The 23,471-nt window shown below is 29.9% G+C and overlaps 1 protein-coding gene across 1 annotated transcript; it reads right to left on the minus strand.

The window, feature by feature from the left end:
- Window positions 1-1,507: 1,507 nt before the first annotated feature.
- On the minus strand, window positions 1,508-13,152 carry LOC142241303 (uncharacterized). The gene is made up of 3 exons (XM_075313071.1): window positions 11,563-13,152; window positions 11,405-11,501; window positions 1,508-2,086 (listed from the first exon to the last, which is right to left on the minus strand). Exons 1-3 carry the CDS (start codon window positions 13,078-13,080, stop codon window positions 1,686-1,688), a joined length of 2,016 nt encoding a protein of 671 aa, XP_075169186.1. The 5' UTR covers window positions 13,081-13,152; the 3' UTR covers window positions 1,508-1,685.
- Between the last annotated feature and the right edge of the window lie 10,319 nt (window positions 13,153-23,471).

A 23,471-nucleotide genomic window follows, 5' to 3' on the forward strand; every position in this document is an offset into this window, starting at 1 on the left:
TATAGAAATAAAATTTTGTCAAAATTTTCTATGGAAATAAAATTTTGATAAAATTTTCTATAGAAATAAAATTTTGACAAAATTTTCTATAGAAATGAAATTTTTAAAAAATTTCTATAGAAAAAATTTTGACAAAATTTTCTATCGAAAAAAATTTTGACAAAATTTCCTATAGAAATAAAATTTTTACAAAATTATCTATAGAAATAAAATTTTGAGAATATTTCCTTTTGGAAATAAAAATTTGAAGAGATTTTCTATAGAAAAAAAATTTTGACAAAATTATCTACAGAAATAAAATTTTGACAAAATTTTCTATACAAATAAAATTGTGACAAAATTTCCTATACAAACAAAATTTTGACAAAATTTTCTATAGAAATAAAATTTTGACAAAATTTCTAATAGAAATAAAAATTTGACAAAATTTTTTATAGAAATAAAAAATTGGTGACATTTTTTACAGAAATAAAAAATTGGTGACATTTTTTACAGAAATAAAATTATGACAAAATTTTTTATAGACATAAAATTATTACAAAATTTTCTATAGAAATAAAACTTTGACATAATTTCCTATCTTTGAAAAAAATTTCCTATGGAAATGAAATCTTAAAAAAAGTCTATAGAAATAAACTTTTGACAAAATTGTCTGTAGAAATAAAATTTTGACAAAATTTTCTATAGAAAAAAACTTTTGACAAAAATTTTCTATAGAAATGAAATCTTCAAAAAATTTCCTATGGAAATTAAATCGTAAAAAAAATCTATAGAAATAAAATTTTGACAAAATTTTCTATAGAAATAAAATTTTGACAACATTTTCTATAGAAATAAAATTTTGACAAAATTTTCTATAGAAATAAAATTTTAACAAAATTTTCTATAAAAATAAAATTTTGACAAAATTTTCTATAGAAATAAAATTTTCCAAAATATTTTTTTTTTGTTTGGTAGTTTTTTGGTAAAATTTTCTGTAAATTTTGGTAATTATTTTTGGTTCGAGTGGCAACCGTGTATGCACCTCTAACGAAGTTTCCACTACCCAGAAATAAATTGATGTTTTTGCTACCGAAAATCGATATCATCCTTACAACAGAACTGCCTATTTATTTCGCTTGAGTTAAATGTTATCGACGTTTTATGTTTTCCCACATAAAGCACGCTATGTGCATCCAGGGTAAATTTGGTTTGTATGCTGATAATTTCCAAAATATCAACAATCGATAATAATGTCGTTTGGAATTTTCTTTAGCAAATATAGGAACGCAGTTCTTACGGGTTGCGGACATTTCCACTAGAGCCGAGCATACCGAGCTTAAGAGACACATAGAAAACTGTCTTATCAACAGGAATTTTCACAAGATCTTCATACCGGGATGAACGAACGTTGCGTGTGCAGTTTATCAATTGTTACATAGCGTTCCTATAAGAAAACTGCGTTATCAGCCTTTAAACGCAAATATTAGAGAAATTTCGGTATTGATAATGGTTCTGCATGTTGATATAAGGGATAGAAAAATGATTCCTGGAGAACATACATATGTTTATTTTTAAAGTCAAATGATTTCGAAAAGTCATCATATAGTGAAAATGTCATTGTTATGTCATCTACATTGAGAGGTTTAAAAATTATTGAAGGAAACCACCGACTCAAAATTGCTTCTCGCTCGTAGCTTTAGGTCTTAAAATTTTGAAACTGGCTTCTTTGATATTGCACAATTCTTCTCAAAAACAGAAATTTTCTCATTTAATTGATTGATAAGCAATTTGGATTGTTTCACATTTTGACGTAACTCTTCCAAATATTCTACAGTTACATCGTAATCTTTCATAAGGTTCGGTTTATCTAACAGGCCAGCTTGGAAACTTAGATCTTGCATTTGCTTGCGTATTTTCGCTCGTTCAATTTTGTACTTGAATATAACTTCACGAAGTCGTTGCTTTTCCTTAAGACTTTCTTGAAGCTGTTGTCGTTGAACGCTGATTGTGTCTTGAAGCATTTTCTGTTTTTCCTTTACATGAGCTATGCGATGTACATCGCCATGGCAACGATAACGCAGTTTATTGAATTCCGTGTTACGTTCTGCAAGTAAAAGAAGAGGTACAGGGAGGTAAAGGGAAGAATTCAACCTCTCAATACATATGTCTCCATATGTAACACGTTTAAGCCAATATGAAGTTCCAGTGAAATTTCTTCTACAGCAAGATACAAAGAGGTACTTTTGTTGGCGAAATATTTTTTGGGACGATTATCGGTTGTTTACATTTTCTACCTTAAGAAATACATGGAAACTGTCTTATCGGCTATATGGCTAATTTAACTAATTGAATTTAAACCTATATTCCATATTGGATCGAAAATATCAAATCAAGTTAATAATTGATTTATCAAAATGAAATGAATCGAAAATTTATTTTGCTTAGCAATAACAAAGATTGGCGACATACAAGGCCGTATTCAGGGGGGGGGGGATGAGGGGGATCAAACCCCCCCCGAAATGAATGAATATTTTTATATAAATAAATATATATTTTTAGCTGATTAGAAAAATCTTATCGAAGATGTTGAAGAAAAGCTGGAGGTTTTATTTTGAAAAACGCTTACCTATAAAACTTGCACAAATCATAGAATACTAGTTGAAAAGCCCGTCAAACGACGGTCGAAAAAAAAACAAATTGTTTTGCACCACAAATTTAATTTTTGGAAAATATCTTTCTGCTTTTTGTGTGTTTGTTGTTCTTTTTGTGAATATGACTCGCTTTGTTTGGCCATAGCAACAACAAAAAAATTTCACGAAAATGTTTCCAATTAAAATCTTAATTGAGTTTTAAAAAATATTCAATTAAAAATTTAATTGATTCAACAAATTTTTTAATTGAAATAAAAATCGATCACACAAATTAATAGTATCAATTAAATATTTAATTGGATCAATTAATTTTTTAATTGACTGTCAATTAATTTTTTAATTGATACTATCATTTCTGTGATTGAAGACATTTCAATTAAAAAATTAATTGGATCAATTAATTTCGTGATTGAATCAGAATTTTTTTTTTGTGTGTGAAATGGCACAAAACTGCGAAAAGAACCTGCCTAATTCAGCGATGAGAGTGCAATAAAGAGATATTTCCAAACGTGCATATTCTTTTAAAAATCTTGGTCACTTTGCCAGTTACTCAGGGATGGAAAATACAATTTTTAAGAAAGTACAAAAAAGGTATTTTTTGAGCGGAAAGGTACTTTTTACTAAATTTCAACAAAAATTTCACTGGAAGATTATTGTCAAGAGACTGAATTTTAAAGAAAATAAAATTTTGACAAAATTTTCTATATAAATAAAATTTTGCAAAAATTTTCTATAGAAATAAAATTTTGCAAAATTTTTTCTATAGAAATAAAATTTTTACAAAATTTTCAATTGAAATAAAATTTTGACAAAATTTTCTATAAAAATAAAATTTTGCAAAAATTCTATATAGAAATAAAATTTTGACAACATTTTCTACCGAAATAAAAAATCGATAATATAGAATCGCATTCTTTTTTCGACTAAAACATTCATGAAGTTCAATAAAATCCTGTTTTTGACTATGTCTTTTACAAAATCGAGATTTTCTTCCCACATGAACATGTCTGTTTTGCCATATTTGTAAAAGACTATTAGCAAATAAGGTTGATAAAAACTTTCTCAAAATATTAAAATATTTTGTCAAAGCCATTGTACCATAAATATCGACTCAAAAATGTCTACACAAAAGGTACTAAATCCTTCGCGGGGGTACTACGGTACTGACCGGGGTGAAAAAGTATTGAAAAAAGTACTATAGTACTGCATTTTCCATCACTGCTCATCCGAACGTTCATTTTCAACAATGAAGAGATTAAATACGTATCTTAGAAATTCGACTAGCGAGAGTAGACTCAATGGATTGACATTAATTTCGGTTCATCGCCGAATAAATGTGCCGACTAAAGAAGTCATTGATTTATTTGCTGCCCAAAAAGCCCGTCGGCTCAATTTAATATTATAAAGATATTGTATACATACCTATACATAAATAAAATTTTCTACACATGAGATTATATGAATATTTTTTTTTTAAGTTGAACCCCCCCCCCCCCCCCCCCCGAATTAAAATCCTGGCTACGGTCTTGGCGACATATTTATTAATATGTGTTGATAGTGCCGCATCATAGAATATCGGTTAGAAAATATACCAACGGAAATCTTCGCCAGAGGTGATTGGAATTTTTTTTCTCTTTAAAACCTGGTATGCGACTCTAGTGAAATGCACAGGCGTTAAGTTTGATGCTATGTTCGATTTCCGCGCCGAAACCCTGCTTAGTTTTGCACTTATAATTTAGTGCTTTTGTCGAAAAATCGAACAGAGTACTCAACGTTAGCAACGTTAGTAGTTTAACCAACAGAGGAAAAGAATGTTTGTCAAATTTATTTGGGCAAAGCCCTATAGACTGCAAGATGGTTGGATGGACGCACGTTTCGGAATTACCACATTCCTCATCAGCATCCTCTACTTGCAGCAAAAATATCAACCAATTATCAGAATAAATTCAGGCAGTTCACTAAACCCAAAAGTAAACCACATTTGAACTTTCCGAAAAAAAGGTTTTACATGATAGCAGGCTTATGCCGAAATAAATTCGTACAAACATATCTCTTTTCCATTGCCACCGTCAAAGTGATTATTTCACTAATAAAATATAAAAAATTAAATTTAGCATTATTTTTTGGCATTATAAAATTTTGTTTAACATTTTTTGGCATTATTTTATTGCTGATTGAGCTTTAAATTTTTTATAGATGTGGTCACACCAGGGATGATAAATGATGTGGACGAAACAGTACTAAAAAATTATTAAAATGTACTTTTCAAAACCAAAAGGTGCTAAAATTACATAATATCAAATTTAAAGACTATTGTAAAAGTATACATATATTTAAATCAAGACCGATTTGGACAATTTTTTATATTAAAAAAAAAAACTTATTTTGCAAAATTTTATTTCTATAGAAAATTTCGTAAAAATTGTATTTCTATAGAAAATTTTGTCAAAACTTTATTTCCATAGAAAATTTTTTGAAAATTTTATTTTTATTGAAAATTTTGTCAACAATTTATTTCTACAGGAAATTTTGTTAACAATTTATTTCTAAAGAAATTTTTTGAAAATTTTATTAAATTTTGTCAAAATTTTATTTCCATAGAAAAATTTATCCAATTTTTATTCTATAGGAAATTTTGCCAAATTTTATTTCTATAGGAAAAATGTTATTCTTATAGAAAATTTTGTCAACAATTTATTTCTATACAAAATTATAGAAAATTTTAGCAAATTTTTTGAAAATTTTATTTTTATAGAAAATTTTGTCAACAATTTGTTTCTACAGGAAATTTTGTCAACAATTTATTTCTATAGAAAATTTTTTGAAAATTTTAGGAATTTTGTCAAAATATTATTTCCATAGCAAAATTTATCCAATTTTTATTCTATAGGAAATTTTGCCAAATTTTATTTCTATAGGAAAAATTTTATTCTTATAGAAAATTTTGTCAACAATTTATTTCTATACAAAATTTTAGAAAATTTTGTCAAAATTTCAGAAAATTTTGTCAAAATTTTATTTGCATAGAAAATTTTCTCAAAATTTTATTTCTATAGAAATTTTTTTAAAAATTTTATTTCTATAGAAAATTTTGTCAACAATTTATTTTGTGAAAATTTTATTTCTATATGAAAAATGTTGTTTTTATAGAAAATTTTGTCAACAGTTTATTTCTATAAAAATTTTTGTTAAAATTTTATCTCTATAGAAAATTTCGTTAAAATTTTATCTGTAGAAAATTTCGTCAAAATTTTATTTCTATAGAAAATTTTGTCAAAAGTTTATTTCAATAGAAAATTTATGAAGAAGTACCTCTTTGCAAAATCTACCAAAATCAAGAATTCTACCAATCTACAAAACAATAACAGGTTGGCTGATAAGTCCCCGGTCTAACAAAGAAAAACACATTTTTTTTTGTCAAAATTTGTTTTTATTATTCAACATAGTTCCCTTCAAGAGCGATACAACGATTATAACAACCTTCCAATTTTTTTATACCATTTTGGTAGTACTCCTTCGGTTTTGCCTCAAAATAGGCCTCAGTTTCGGTGATCACCTCTTCATTGCAGCCAAATTTTTTCCCTGCGAGCATCCTTTTGAGGTCTGAAAACAAGAAAAAGTCGCCGAGGGCCAGATCTGGAGAATACGGTGGGTGGGGAAGCAATTCGAAGTCCAATTCATGAATTTTTGCCATCATTCTCAATGACTCGTGGCACGGTGCGTTGTGTTGGTGGAACAACACATTTTTCTTCTTCATATGGGGCAAAACGGCCGCAAAACGGCCGCGATTTCGACCTTCAAACGCTCCAATAACGCCATATGATAGTCACTGTTGATGGTTTTCCCCTTCTCGAGAAAATCGATAAAAATTATTCCATGCGCATCCCAAAAAACAGAGGCCATTACTTTGCCAAAGGACTTTTGAGTCTTTCAACGCTTCGGAGACGGTTCACCGGTCACTGTCCACTCAGCCGACTGTCGATTGGACTCAGGAGTGTAGTGATGGAGCCATGTTTCATCCATTGTCACATATCGACGGAAAAACTCGGGTGTATTATGAGTTAACAGCTGCAAACACCGCTCAGAATCATCAACACGTTGTTGTTTTTGGTCAAATGTGAGCTCGCGCGGCAGCCATTTTGCACAGAGTTTTCGCATATCCAAATATTGATGAATGATATGACCAAAACGTTCCTTTGATATCTTTAAAGCCTCTGGTATCTCGATCAACTTCATTTTACGGTCATTCAAAATCATTTTGTGGATTTTTTTGATGTTTTCGTCGGTAACCACCTCTTTCGGGCGTCCACTGCGTTCACCGTCCTCCGTGCTCATTTCACCACGCTTGAATTTTGCATACCAATCAATTATTGTTGATTTCCCTGGGGCAGAGTCCGGAAACTCATTATCAAGCCAAGTTTTTACTTCCACCATATTTTTTCCCTTCAGAAAACAGTATTTTATCAAAACACGAAATTCCTCTTTTTCCATTTTTTTCACAATAACAAAAGTTGCTTCACAAAAGACTAATTGACTTATAGACGTCAAATTTTGACACCAATCATTTGAAGGTTGGTACTATATAAAAATAATATGCATTTAATATTAAAGACGCCATCTATGTGTCAGACCGGGGACTTATCAGCCAACCTGTTAAAACATTTACCATTTTTTGTAGATTTCTACCAACTGTGGCAACCGGCTGAAGGGCCGGCTCTAAGCATTATTGCTAAAGACACCATGTGTGTATTTCGTCTCTTTATGGGTGTTTCAAATATATATAACACTCTGTTCCTAAGTGTGGCGAAAAAAAAAATCAAATTTCAAAAATGTTGAGATCCCATAATACACTGAAAAAAAAGCATGCCCGGTTCCAAAGATTTTGTCTTTACTATAAAAATTTTGGTATTGATTCCGAGCCAAAGAAGCAGAGAATATAAGTAAGGATACTTTTAAGACACAATTCTCTTTTAAATTTGGGTTTTGTGTACTTGCTTCTAAGCAGCAAATTTTAATTTTTCGCTTTTTCAGCCTTTTTTTCTTGATATGCTATCAAAGTCCTTTAAAACGAGCTAACGACAACTTTATTTTCCAAATTAGGACTCGACTTCCAATAGAATTTATGCTATGCTTCAAGTAAAAAACGTGTTTGAAATAAAGTGTTCAAAAACATATTCTATATTTGAACGATTTTTTGCTTTGTAGTCAAGATGCAAAAAGACAACAAATTTGAAGACAATTTCATTAAATTTAAAGAATTTTTCTGAATTATTAAAGTCAAGTTGACCTTAGCCCAAACATTTTGTCTTTCATGTTATCATATCCATTTTTAGGTGAAATCACTTAATTATAAGGACAAAAGTTTATCGACTTTTGGACAAGGAAGAAAACTTTATATTAGAGAAATGCGTCTTCTATGCTAAGCAAAATTTGCATTCGTATTTTAAAGACATGAAATCTTTGACCTCACGACAATATTTTTTTTCAGTGTAAAAACTAAAATATCCTCATTTTGGAATATTTTTATAACTTCAATGTCCGCTATTTATGATTTTAAGAGTTGAGTTTATATCTGAGAAACGTTCACATTTAGGGCAGAGTAACTCTATATATAGGGTATTGTGATGAAAATGTACCAAATGGCTCGCGGTCGTGCCACGATGCTTTTGGCAGTGAAAATGTATCAAAAAAAACACAAAAGTGTCAATTTTATCAACCCTGGGTCACACTGGTTACCATCAATATGAGTTGCATGCGTTTAATATCCGCTTCCTCTCCTTGCTCAACTGGTTATTTTATTATCATCCAAAAACTAAACAAACAGTTCGGTTTTTATGCTCGTGCCGTCTAGTCGTGTTGTGTGTTATGAAAATTTGCTATTTTTGTAGTGCTGTGTGTGTGTGTGTTTTTTATTTCTTCTGTGGACTGTATAACAATGCTAAAAAACTATACCCATGACAAACATACTCGCCAAATAATTTGAATAAATCCAATTGGAGCTTTACATGTAAGTTTGTTTTTAAAATGCTTACATAAATTTGTTGTTAGTGAAGAAATTCTTTTTGTCCAATACATAACTGTAAGATCACTTACGTGCTGTACTTTTGTCGAAGTAGTAGTGCGTTATATACTAGAAATAGAACATCAACCATAAGTTCTTGTGGTGGGAAAATAAAATAAGATTTGTATTTCGTCACACACACAAGCATGAGCATACATTGCTTGTGGTCTACCTTTCAACTCAATTCACCAAAGCTTATGTGTTCACCACAAAAAAAAAACACAAATGGTGTGAGAACATAGAGGTGAATAAACCGGACGATTTACAAAACATCTACATCGTTGACAAGGGGAGAGCGGCAAAATAAATCTACAATAGTGTGGTGGTTATAAAGGGGAACAAAAAAAAAAAACAAAACTGCGAGTGAGAAAAGAAGAGTTTAATTTTATGTCCCGATAAAAACAGAAACATACACCCATACAAACACTGAGAATTTCCGCTGCCGTCAGCATGTGTTGCATGCGTTTAATATCCGCTTCCTGATAGCATATGAAGAAAAAAAGCTGAAAAAAAAACTAAAAATTAAGATTTGCTTCCTAGAAGCAAGTACACAAACCCCAAATTTAAAGGAGAATTGTGTCATAAAAATATCCTTACTACACTCAAAAAAAAGTGAACCCTATATTTCACTAAAGATGATTTAACTCTATTTTAGTTCATGGAATTATTACGTTTTAATAAAGTTTCCCTGACGTTAATAATTTTTTGCGTACGTTAGTTAATAAAACTAAAATAGAGGAAAAAATTATACGCAAAGGAAGTATAAAGATTAACTAAATTCGGGTCTCCCACAAAATAGTTCTGAATTTCTTAAAATTTGTAAAATTTACCAGTAATTAGCCCATCATGAACTTCGTATGGTACTAAAGACATTTTTGCAATTTTTAACTCCAATTTTTTCCTTCAAACTTCGAAATTTTCTTTAACAAGTGAAAAAAATGAATTATGTCTAATAAATTTTCTTGAATTTATCGAAAATAATTTACTTAGTTTTGTGAAATCGGCGTGACATCCACGTGTCTATTACAGTTTAGTTAAAATTTTCTAAAATTAATATATTTTTTCTAAAACTAACTAAAATTTTCTTTCCTGGTGGGTTCACTGTTTTTTCAGTGTAGTATTCTCCGCTTCTTTGGCTCGGAATCAATACCAAAATTTTTACAGTAAAGACAAAATCTTTGGAACCGGGTATGCTTTTTTTTCAGTGTACGCAATCCATGTACACTAAACTCGGGCGGGGCCGACTATATTATAACCTGCACCACTTTGTAGATCTAAATTTTCGATACCATATCACATCCGTCAAATGTGTTGGGTGCTATATATAAAGGTTTGTCCCAAATACATACATTTAAATATCACTCGATCTGGACAGAATTTGATAGACTTCTACAAAATCTATAGACTCTAAAATTTAAGTCGGCTAATGCACTAGGATTGAACACAATGTTAGTAGGTTAGGTTAGGTTAGGTGGCAGCCCGATGTATCAGGCTCACTTAGATTATTCAGTCCATAGTGATACCACATTGGTGAACTTCTCTCTTATCACTGAGTGCTGCCCGATTCCATGTTAAGCTCAATGACAAGGGACCTCCTTTTTATAGCCGAGTCCGAACGACGTTCCACATTGCAGTGAAACCACTTAGAGAAGTTCTGAAACCCTCAGAAATGTCACCAGCATTTCTGAGTTGGGATAATCCACCGCTGAAAAACTTTTTGGTGTTCGGTCGAAGCAGGAATCGAACCCACGACCTTGTGTATGCAAGGCGGGAAACATTTAAATCTGAAGCAATTTTAAGGAAACTTCGCAAAAGTTTATTTATGATTTATCGCTCGATATAAGTTTAGGAAAATTAGTCATTTTTACAACTTTTCGACAAAGCAGTGGCGATTTTACAAGGAAAATGTTGGTATTTTGACCATTTTGGTCGAAATCAGAAAAACATATATATGGGAGCTATATCTAAATCTTAACCGATTTCAACCAAATTTGGTACGCATAGCTACAATGCTAATTCTACTGCCTGTGCAAAATTTCAACTAAATCGGAGTTAAAAATTGGACTCTGTGGTCATATGAGTGTAAATCGGGCGAAAGCTATATATGGGAGCTATATCTAAATCTGAACCGATTTCAACCAAATTTGGCACGAATAGCTACAATGCTAATTCTACTCCCTGTGCAAAATTTCAATTAAAACGGAGTAAAAGATTGGCCACTGTGGTCATATGAGTGTAAATCGGGCGAACGATATATATGGGAGCTATATCTAAATCTTAACCGATTTCAACCAAATTTGGCACGCATAGCTACAATGCTAATTCTACTCCCTGTGCAAAATTTCAACCAAATCGGGGTAAAACTCTGGCTTCTGGGGCCATATAAGTCCATATCGGGCGAAATATATATATATGGGAGCTATATCTAAATCTGAACCGATTTCTTCCAAAATCAATAGGGTTCTATTCTGAGCCAAAACACATACTTGTGCCAAATTTCGTTAGAGGTGCATACAGAGATTTAGTGAAAATTCATGCCGATAAGGCAGTTTTGTAATGTGTTTCTTGAGGTAGCAAAATCGAAAAAATCGATAACAATCAATTGTGAAAATTTCTAACTGCATGCCGACCAAACAGCATTTGGGTACAGAACGATCCGAATTGATCATTGTGTCTCGGTTAATACAAATAATAAACAAATATATCTAACCTTCAATTTTCTTGCCCAAAGCTTGAGTTTCCGTTTGTATGGACTCATAGTTGCGCATGCTTAAGCCATTTCCCAAATCCTCAAGGTCATGCAATTGCTAAAGTTTCAAAGGATATAGAAAAATATGATATCTTTAAAGTTTACTCAGAGTTACTTACCTCTAATAAAGTGGCCATTTTATGTTGCGCTTGTATTAACTGAAATCTAACTTGGGATATTTCCTTACGAACTCTATTCATTTTTTTTAGAGAATTTTCTACTACAATATGAAGTCTATCGAAATTTTCTCTCTTCAGGGTATTTCTAATTAAATCTGCCAATTTTGAAATTTCTTCTTCAGAGTGCGCAGTAGCCTGCTTTAGCTCCTCAGTTAAGATCTGTAAGTTATGTTGAGTTATAGTTTTGGTCTCTTGTTCTCGGATTAACCATTTATCCAAATCACTGACAGCAGCATGATATTTTCTCATCTCTTGCCTTAGAGATTTTGGATTTTCATCTATAATGGGACGAAAAGATCGCTTACGGCGGAAATACTCCACACATTTACGATTTAAAAATTGCTGTCCTCTTTGTTCAATTTCCATGAGTCCAAGCTTTTCAATCAATTCCTTTATGAGTTTACGCTTATCAAGATTTTGCCTTAGTATAACTTTAGGGTCGACATACTCAGCCCTGTCCACGGCTAAGTTGATAAGGTCACATATAAACTCATAGGTTTGTTGATTTAGCAGGCGGGCTGCCTGCTCCCTGGCCAATGCCTCCATATCGATTTCTTCGATTGTCTGTATGGGTCCTTGGGCTTCCAATTCCAGAAATTGATTGAAAGCATCTTCTTCGGCAGCCAATTTAGGAACAGTTGTATCAACTTCCATTTCCTGTTCCGATAGAATTGGAATATGAATCGATCCGCGACCACTATCAACTACTTCTTCCATATCATCCTCATCCAGACCAGGAAGTGTAGGTTTAGTTTTTGGCTTCACATCTGGTACTTCAATTGGTTCTTCTATAGACACTTCGGAGGAGCTTGATATTTCCCCAGTCAAGGGGTTAACGAATGTACCCAAATCTCTTCGACCTTTCACTTCAGTTTTGGGCATTTTTTCTTTTCCCATATCTGTTGATAAATCCAGAGAAACTTGTTCGACATCTGGAACATTTCCAAAGTTGTCAAAAAAATCCGGAACATCTTCTAGGTCTCCTTGTTTAAGATATTCTGGATCTTCATCTTGCATGGATTCTGTATCCGATATCTCCGGCATAATTAAAATTTGTTCAACATCACTAATGATGGATTCTGTGGAACTTTCCACAGCCACAATTTCCGATTCTGTACTCTCCTCACCTTCCATTACAAGTTCCTCAATTGCTTTTTCCAAAGGATTTTCTTCTGTTAGGTGTAGTTTTTTAACTGGTGGAAGTTCTTTGGGGAGGAATTCTCTCCCTGCCACAGAATCATCGCTTGAACGTTTCCTACTATCCTCTTCATCCTGCGAAGATTCCGGATTTATGCTTGCAGGTGTTATTGGTTGTACAGTAATTTGTGTTCCATTAACTTTTGGTTTATCTTTCTTGACATTTTTCTTCCCAGCTTTCGTAGTATTTCCCGTTGTTCCTTTGGGAGATTTCTTTGGAGTACCTTTTTCAGCCGCTTTACCGTTTTTCTTAGCTGCCATTGTTCAGAGATTATCTTTTGTTTAATTGTTATGTAGTACGAAATATAAGTCTGGTATAATTATTTCGGAGAAGTCATGTTACTCTATTAAAAAATATGACAAGTACTTTCGACATTTTTTCCATTTGCTACTGATTTCTTTGGAGTTGAAACGTTGTTATCGACCACAGGATTTTATTTTGGACTCAAAGCGGAGTTTATGTGGAAACGAAATTTCCGCATACTTGCATTGGAAAAATTTTGTCGTGAGGCCAAAGATTTCATGTCCCTAAAATACGAATGAGAATTTTGCTAAGATAGAAGACTCATTTCTTTGATATAAAGTTTTTGTTCTTTTTTCCAAAAGTCGATAAACCTTTCAATAAAGTCGTTTTGTCCTTATATTTAGGCGATCCCACTTCAAAATTGGTATCTTTACCTTAAAGAAAATTTTGTTGTCCTTTAAAATTAATGAAGTCATCTTTAAATTTGTTGGCATCTTATTTATTTATTTATTTATTTATTAAATAATTTCTACTTGAAGTCGAGTATGAACTTGGAAATTTAAGTTTTCTTTAACACATTGTTAAAGGACTGTGATAGCAAATGAAGAAAAAAGCTGAAAAACGAATAAGTTAAAATTTGTTTCCTAGAATCAAGTACGTAAAACTTAAATGTAAAAGATAATTGTGTCTTAAATGTATGCTTACTTTAATTATCCGCTTCTTTGGCTCGGAATTAATATGAAAATCACACAAAGCCTTTGGAAATGGGTATGTTTTTTTTCAGTGTGGTTTTATCGTAAAATATGGTAAACACTTTAAAACCGAATACCTACGACGATGTTATCGATGTCTTACATTTTCACTTGAAAGAAGTACATAGAAAAATAGGTTTATTGGCTAGTAAACTACATTTTCGCCAGAGGTTGGGTTCAAGTCAGGTGGCAAACAATTCTACGACTGAGACTTTCGGGCAAACAGTCCACCAAAATTTTATTTCTATAGAAAAGTTTTTTACAAATTTTATTTCTATAGAAAAATTTGTCAAAATTTTATTTCTATAGAAAATTTTCTCAAAATTTTATATTTTTAAATTTTATAATTTTATTTTCTCAAAATTTTATTTCTATAGAAAATTTTCAAAAGTTTTTATTTCTATAGAAAATTTTCACAAATGTTTATTTCTATACAACATTTTGTCTACATTTTATTTCTATAGAACATTTTGTCAAAATTTTATTTCTATAGAAAATTTTGTCAAAATTTTATTTCTATAGAAAATTTTTACAAAATTTTATTTCTATCGAAAATTTTCTCAAAAATTTTATTTCTAAAGAAAATTTTATCAAAATTTTATTTCTAAAGAAAATTTTATCAAAATTTTATTTCTATAAAAAATTTGGTCAAAATTTTATTTCTATAGAATATTTTGTCAAAATTTTATTTCTATAGAAAGTTTTGTCAAAATTTTATTATTTACGATTTTGTTATTTATTTTCACAAATGTTTATTTCTATAGATAATATTGTCAACATTTTATTTCTATAGAAAATTTTGTCAAAATTGTATTTCTATAGAAAATTTTGTAAAAATTGTATTTCTATAGAAAATTTTGTCAACATTTTATTTCTATAAAAAATTTTCTCAAAATTTTATTTTTATAGAAAATTTTTTCAAACTTTTATTTCTATAGAAAATGTTCTCAAAATTTTATTTCTATAGAAAATTTTCTCAAAATTTTATTTGTATAGAAAATTTTGCCAAAATGTTATTTCTATAGAAAATGTTCTCAACATTTTATTTCTATAGAAAATTTTCTCAAAAATTTTATTTCTATAGAAAATTTTCTCAAAAATTTTATTTCTATAGAAAATTTTCTCAAAATTTTATTTCTATCGAAAATTTTCTTAAAATTTTATTTCTATAGAAATTTTTCTCAAAATATTATTTCTATATAAAATTTTCTCAAAATTTTATTTCTATAAAAAATTTTCTCAAAAATTTTATTTCTATAGAAAATTTTGTCAAAATTTGATTTCTATAGAAAATTTTGTCAAAATTTTATTTCTTTAGAAAATGTTCTCAAAATTTTATTTCTATAGAAAATTTTCTCAAAAATTTTATTTCTAAAGAAAATTTTGTCAAAATTTTATTTCTATAGAAAACTTTCTCAAAATTTTATTTCTATAGAAATTTTTCTCAATTTTTTTTCTTTTTTTTTAGAAATTTTTATAGAAATTTTTCTCAAAATATAATTTCTAAAGAAAATTTGATCAACTTTTTATTTCTATAGAAAATTTTCTAAAAATTTTATTTCTTCTATAGAAAATTTCACAAAATTTTATTTTTATAGAAAATTTCACAAAATTTTATTTCAATAGAACATTATGTCAAAATTTTATTTCTATACAAAATTTTAACAAAATTGTATTTCTATAGAAAATTTTCTCAAAATTTTATTTCTATAGAAAATTTTGTCAGAATTTTATTTCTTTTGAAAATTTTGTCAAAATTTTATTTCTATAGAAAGTTTTGTCAAAATTTTATTATTTATATTCACAAATTTTATTTCCATAGAAAATTTCCTCAACATTTAACTTCTGTAGACAATTTCCTCAACATTTTACTTCTGTAGACAATTTTTCAAAATTTTATTTCTATAGAAAATTTTCTCAACATTTTATTTTCCTCAAAATTTTATTTCTATAGAAAATTTTGTCCAAATTCTATAGAAATTTTTGTCAAAATTTTATTTCTATAAAAAATTTTTTAAAATTTTGTTTCTATAGAAAATTTTGTCAAAATTTTATTTGTTAAGAACATTTTATCAATGTTTTATTTTTATGGAAAATTTTGTCAATATTTAATTTGTATGGAAAAATTGGTCAAATCTGTATTTCTATTTGCAAGATGTACAAATTTTTGTCAATATTTTATTTCTTTAGAAAAATTTCTCAAAATTTTATTTGTATAGAAAATTTTCTCAAAATTTTATTTCTATAGAAAATTTTCACAAATTTTATTATTTATGATATTATTATTTATTTTTACAAAATTTTATTTCTTTAATCATTGTTGTTGTTTTTGATTTCAGCTTAAAACCATGCATTGACTAAACTACAAGTGTAGCTTAACCATCAGAGAAAAAGTATGCTTGTCAAATTTATTTGGGCAAAGCCCTATAGACTCCAAAATGGTTGGATGGACGCACGTTTCGGAAATACCACATTCCTCATCAGCATCCTCTACTTGCAGCAAAACTGTCAACAAATTATCAGAATAAATTCGGGTAATTCACTCAACCCAAAGTGAACTACACTTGAACCTTCCGAAAAAAGGTTTGATAGTCGGCTACTGCCTAAACAAATTTTCAAGCATATCTCTTTACCTTTGCCAAACTCAAATCATCGATTTGAATATAGTTGGATGGGTTTGTTTTTAAGCGTGCTTCCTCTATCTTCATTTGTTTTGTTTTGTTATTGTTGGCTTTTTTTGTACATCCAGCCATCTTGCAGTCTATAGGGCTTTGCCCAAATAAAGTTGACAAGCATACTTTTCCTCTGTTGGTTAAGCTACACTTGTAGTTTAGTCAATGCATGGTTTTAAGCTGAAATCAAAAACAACAACAACAATGATTAAAGAAAAAAAAAACAAACCAACAATAAAAAAACAAAACAAAATTTTATTTCTATAGAAATTTTTCTCAAAATTTTATTTCTATAGAAAATTTTCTCAAAATTTTATTTCTATTGCAAATTTTCTCAAAATTTTATATCTATATGTTGTCAAAATTTTTGTCAAAAATTTATTTCTATTTGTTTTGTTTTGTTATTGTTGGTTTTGTTCTTTAAGCATTGTTGTTGTTTTTTATTTCAGCTTAAAACCATACATTGACTAAACTACAAGAGTAGCTTAACCAACAGAGGAAAAGAATGTTTGTCAAATTTATTTGGGCAAAGCCCTATAGAAAAGAAGAGGAGGCACGCTCAAAATAAACCCAGCCATGTGAATTCAAATCGATGATTTGACAGTGGCATAGGAAAAGAGATATGTTTGTTTCGAATTTATTTCGGCATAAGCCGGCTATCAATGTAAAACCTTTTTTCGGAGGGTTCAAGTGTGGTTTTTGTTGGGTTTAATAAACTGCCTGAATTTATTCTGATAATTGGTTGATAGTTTTGCTGCAAGTAGAGGATGCTGATGAGGAATGTGGTAATTCCGAAACGTGCGTCCATCCAACCATCTTGCAGTCTATAGGGCTTTGCCCAAATAAATTTGACAAACATTCTTTTCCTCTGTTGGTTAAGCTACTCTTGTAGTTTAGTCAATGTATGGTTTTAAGCTGAAATAAAAAACAACAAAAATTTATTTCTATAAAAAATTTTGTATAAATTTGTTTCTATAGAAAATTTTGTTTCTTTTTTGTCAATATTTAATTTGTATGGAAAAATTGGTAAAATCTGTATTTCTATAGAAAATTTAAGTTCTTCTTAGTTGGAGAAAAATAATTTGCAAAATCTAAAAAAACATCAAGAATTCTACCAATCTATCAAACAGTAAAAAATCTACCAGCTTTGGTAGAATTCTACCAACTGTGGCAATCGTGATTGAGAAAGAGGGACCGGAAACATATTAGGGAATTCGTTAAGGACACAGTGCCCCTGGAATAAAATAAGGGTACAATGGTAAAAAAATTAGAGCGAACAACAATAATAATAAGAATACTGGATTATGTGTATGTTAGCGCATATGTGGCAGGAAACATGGATCCTCTTTTCAATCTAACCTAACCTCTTTGTACGGTCGTTTTATTCTATATCCAAGTTTAGTTCGTAAAATTTTTGTGACATACTAGGGATAAGGAAAATTGTACTGCGAAAATTAAAAAAAAAAAAATAATAATAATAAAATTAAACTAAACCCAAATAATATTTTTTTTATTTGTGTATAAAACACAGTAATACCTTATTCACATTAGGCTCGAAATCTATTAAAAGTTGATTTGAAATCACTTTTTATAAGGAAAATTACAGTTGAAAACAAGTAAGGTAAGTCTAAAGCCGGGGACTATATTATACGCTGCACCACTTTGTAGATCTAAAATTTCGATACCATATCACATCCGTCAAATGTGTTGGGGGTTTGTCCCAAATACATACATTTAAATATCACTCGATCTGGACAGAATTTGATAGACTTCTACAAAATCTGTAGACTCAAAATTTAAGTCGGCTAATGCACTAGGGTGGAACACAATGTTAGTAAAAAAATATGGGAAACATTTAAATCTGAAGCAATTTTAAGGAAACTTCGTAAAAGTTTATTTATGATTTATCGCTCGATATATATGTGTTAGAAATTTAGGAAAATTAGAGTCATTTTTACAACTTTTCGACTAAGCAGTGGCGATTTTAGAAGGAAAATGTTGGTATTTTGACCATTTTTGTCGAAATCAGAAAAACATATATATATATATATATATATATATATATATATATATATATATATATATATATATATATATATATATATATATATATATATATATATATATATATATATATATATATATATATATGTATATATATATATATATATATATATATATATATATATATATATATATATATATATATATATATATATATATATATATATATATATATATATATATATATATATATATATATATATATATATATATATATATATATATATATATATATATATATATATATATATATATATATATATATATATATATATAATATATATATATATATATATATATATATATATATATATATATATATATATATATATATATATATATATATATATATGGGAGCTATATCTAAATCTGAACCGATTTCAACCAAATTTGGCACGCATAGCTACAATGCTAATTCTACTCCCTGTGCAAAATTTGAATTAAATCGGAGTAAAAGATTGGCCACTGTGGTCATATGAGTGTAAATCGGGCGAACGATATATATGGGAGCTATATCTAAATCTCAACCGATTTGAATAAAATTTAAATTTATTCTTGTGCAAAATTTTAAGCAAATTAGGGTAAAACTCTGGCTGCTAGGTCCATATTAGTGCATATCGGGCGAAATATATATATATGGGAGCTATATCTAATTCTGAACCGATTTCTTCCAAAATCAATAGGGTTCTATTCTGAGCCAAAACACATACTTATGCCAAACTTGAAGTCAATTGGACTAAAACTGCGACCTAGACTTTGATTACAAAAATGTGTTCACGGACAGACGGACATGGCTATATCGACTCAGGAGCCCACCCTGAGCATTTTTGCCAAGGACACCATGTGTCTATCTCGTCTCCTTCTGGGTGTTGCAAACATATTCACTAACTTATAATACCCTGTTCCACAGTGTGGCGCAGGGTATAACTAGTTAAAGTGGATTTTGGAAGTGTTATACCTCATTCACAGTACACTTCCAAAATCCACTTTAGATAGTTTTCAACTGTTATTTGCCTTATAAATAAGGGATTTAAAATCCACTTTTAATAGATTTCGAGCCTAATATGTATGATGTATAATGTGTATGGGGTACCGTGAAACCTCTCAAACTTGGACACCTCCCAAACATGGACAGTTGTCTGGGGACGTTTGCTATATTAACTCATAAAAATTAACCTCACATACGCGGACACCTTCCAAATGTGGACAACAGTTAGGCAACCGTGAGTGTCCACCTTTCAGAAGTTTCACTGTATAAGGTCAAAAAAGATACTTGAAGTTCCCAAAAAATAGGTATTTGATTAATTTCTTTGATTTTTTACAAATGAAATATAAAATAAGGGCTGTTTTCTTTTTGCACTGGATACAACATTTGTATGAGCTATCCAGAACATCGTTGCACTTGTGTTCTATCCAGAACATCTCATCAGTGCAAGTCGCGCCGATCTTGCCAGATTGTGTTTTGATAAAGTGACGCTTCATCGATTCACAATAGCACTTTATTGTGACTAATTTATGGAAAAACATGTAATTCAAAATGGTATAGTGTCGTAAATAATCGCAGCAGTAAATATTTATTACTAATTGGAGAATTTCATACATTAAAAATGCAAGATTTCACTTCTTTTCTGTGATTGTTTTTAAACAGCTAATGACAGTGTTGCATATTTTTTGAGATGTCCTGGATAAACGAGTACTCTGTTTTCTTTTAGTCCTTCACGGCTTAGGGTATCCAGTGCTAAAAGAAAACAGCCCTATACTTAAAAATCATAACATCTGAAGAACTAATGTGAAATGAATGCAGCGCAGGCTTAAAAATGGAAAATTCATTGCTTCTTTTCCACGTTTATACTATTTCCGTATCCAGAAAACAACATTTTCTTAGCTTTGTTTTTTGGTGAAACGTTTTGTTTGATGGGTATATTTATGCAACTATTTGTATATTTTATCCATCATGTCATCCCAATCTATGCCAATAGATCCAATTTATTGATGTATTACGAACTTTTATTGCATCCTTCGGGGGATAATATTAACGTGGTAATAATAATAACAACATGAGCGTTACAATATGCAATTATTTATGATAGTTGAAATAAGTATTTTGCGGTTTATATGGATGTATACATTGTGTCAGCATACCACAAATGCCAAAGGACATAACATCGAAATATTTAAATATTCATATTGTGTCTTAGACTTTTTGGAAATTTTTCTATATCTCAAAGAGACGAAATTTTTTTCTTAACCTAAGAAATGTCTGGCAGCTTTAGGATGATGTGAGCTAAGGTTTACATTTTCTCCTATCACTTGTAAAAAATTGGTGGATCTAATTAACATGGATATGATCAGATCTCAAAATTGGCCACATAAGATCTAACCGGATATGATGAGATATAATTAGTGTAATATAGATATAATCCCATATATGACCAAGTCAAATATCAGTTGCATCTGCATATAGGTCTATATATAATTATATCTAAGGCATTACATCTAGGCCAATTTTGAGATCTGATCAGATCTAATTCTATAGCAATTAGATATAATCATATCTTACCAATTTTCGGATCTAATTAGATCTCTCATTTTTTTTTACTCGTGATAATAAATACATGGCAAAATCTTGCGTACTGTCTATTTCGCCATAGCTCAATTACTTTGTTATGTGATTCAATTTAAAATGTAAATGATCAATTAACTTTTAATGGCTTAATACCCAGCAAAATAATGGAAGTTGTTTTTCCCACTTTCGATGCAGTCATTTTGGACAAGTCTTAGAAAGTACGGAGAGTACGTTTTACGTGAAAATTTAAGTCTTGGACAATTAAATTTCGCAAAAAAGATAGAAAATCAATAAAAAATTAAAAAATAATAAAAATACAAAATATAATCCCCGCTGGGATTTGAACATGTGCCATTTGACTTTTTCACTTCCATGAAAGTTCTTTTGAGAAGGTTTTGCAAATTATGATAAGTTTTAATTTTTTATACCCACCACCATAGAATGGTGACGGGGGTGTAATAAGTTTGTCATTCCGTTTGTAACACATCGAAATATCGATTTCCGACTATATAAAGTATATATATTCTTGATCAGCGAGAAATTCTAAGACGATATAACAATGTTCGTCTGTCTGTCTGTTGTAATCACTCTACAGTTTTCAATAATGAAGCAATCGTGCTGAAATTTTGCACAAACTCGTCTTTTATCTGCAGGCAGGTCAAGTTCGAAAATGGTCCAGGTTTTGATATAGTCCCCATATAAATCGACCTCCCGATTTGGGGTCTTGGGCTTATAGAAATCGTAGTTTTTATCCAATTTGCCTTGGAGGATCAAATTTCATCCAATCAGGTTCAAATTTGGTATGTTGTGTTAGTATATGTCCTCTAAGAACCATGCAGAAATTGGTCTATAAACTGATATAATAACTGATCCCCAGATTTGTTTTTCGTAGCCTCTTGCAAATTTGAAATACGGTACGTAGTGTTTGTGCATGGCCTCCAGCAATCATGATCATGCTAAAATTTTGTACTAATCACTCGAAAATTGGTCCATAAAGGTTCATAGTTATATAAACCTGGTGGTAGTTTTTATGGAGGTTTCATTCTGGCTCCCTAATTCATACCGATTTCTAGTTATTTATAGGCTTTACTGTATATACCGTTCAATATCTGAATTGTATACACTGAAAAAACAGTGAACCCACTAGGAAGAAAGATTTTGATTAATGTAGATCAGGGATGGAAAATGCAGTACTATAGTACATTTTTCAATACTTTTACACCCTGGTCAGTATCGTAGTACCCCCGCAAATGATTTAGTACCTTTTGTGTAGACATTTTTGTGCCGATATCAGATTTATTGCACACTAGTTTTGACAAAATATTTTAATATTTTGAAAAAAGTCTTTAACAGACTTATTAAAACTACAAAAAAATTTTATTTAGCAAAAATGTTGTCAAAATTTTATTTCTACAGAAATTTTTGTTAATTTTTTTCTTTTGGAAAATTTTGTCAAAATTGTATTTATATAGAAAATTTTGTCAAAATTTTATTTCTATAGAAAAATTTGTCAACATTTTATTTCTATAGAAAAATTTGTCAAAATTCTATTTCTATAGAAAAATTTGTCAAAATTTTATTTCTATAGAAAATTTTGTTAATTTTTTTTTTCTATAGGAAATTTTGTCAAAATTTTATTTCTCTAGAAAATTTTGTAAAAATTTTATTTCTATAAAACATTTTGTCAAAATTTTAGTTCTATAGAAAATTTTGTCAAAAATTTATTTCTATAGAAAATTTTGCCAAAATTTTATTTCTATAGAAAAATTTGTCAAATTTTATTTCTATCGAAAAATTTGTCAAATTTTATTTCTATAGAAAATTTTGTCAATTTTTTATACCCTCCACCATTGGATGGGGGGTATATTAACTTTGTCATTCCGTTTGTAACACATCGAAATATTGCTCTAAGACCCCACAAAGTATATATATTCTGGGTCGTGGTGAAATTCTGAGTCGATCTGAGCATGTCCGTCCGTCCGTCCGTCCGTCTGTAGAAATCACGCTAACTTCCGAACGAAACAAGCTATCGACTTGAAACTTGGCACAAGTAGTTGTTATTGATGTAGGTCGGATGGTATTGCAAATGGACCATATCGGTCCACTTTTACGTATAGCCCCCATATAAACTGACCCCCAAATTTGGCTTGCAGACCCTCTAAGAGAAGAAAATTTCATCCGATCCGGCTGAAATTTGGTACATGGTGTTAGTATATGGTCTCTAACAACCATGCAAAAATTGGTCCACATCAGTCCATAATTATATATAGCCCCCATATAAACCGATCCCCCGATTTGGCTTTCGGAGCCTCTAAGAGAAGCAAATTTCATCCGATCCGGCTGAAATTTGGTAC

Source organism: Haematobia irritans, chromosome 5 (assembly GCF_050003625.1).
Source record: "Haematobia irritans isolate KBUSLIRL chromosome 5, ASM5000362v1, whole genome shotgun sequence".
NCBI lineage: Eukaryota > Metazoa > Arthropoda > Insecta > Diptera > Muscidae > Haematobia > Haematobia irritans.

What these genes read in the sequence shown, in the direction of transcription:
- LOC142241303 (XM_075313071.1), bottom strand. Translation starts at nt 13,080, where the DNA reads ATGGCAGCTAAGAAAAACGGTAAAGCGGCTGAAAAAGGTACTCCAAAG. An exon ending in AAATGGCCACTTTATTAGAG is followed by an intron (nt 11,502 to 11,562) that starts GTAAGTAACTCT and finishes TTGAAACTTTAG; the next exon opens with CAATTGCATGACCTTGAGGA. An exon ending in TTTGGGCAAGAAAATTGAAG is followed by an intron (nt 2,087 to 11,404) that starts GTTAGATATATT and finishes TTTTACTTGCAG; the next exon opens with AACGTAACACGGAATTCAAT.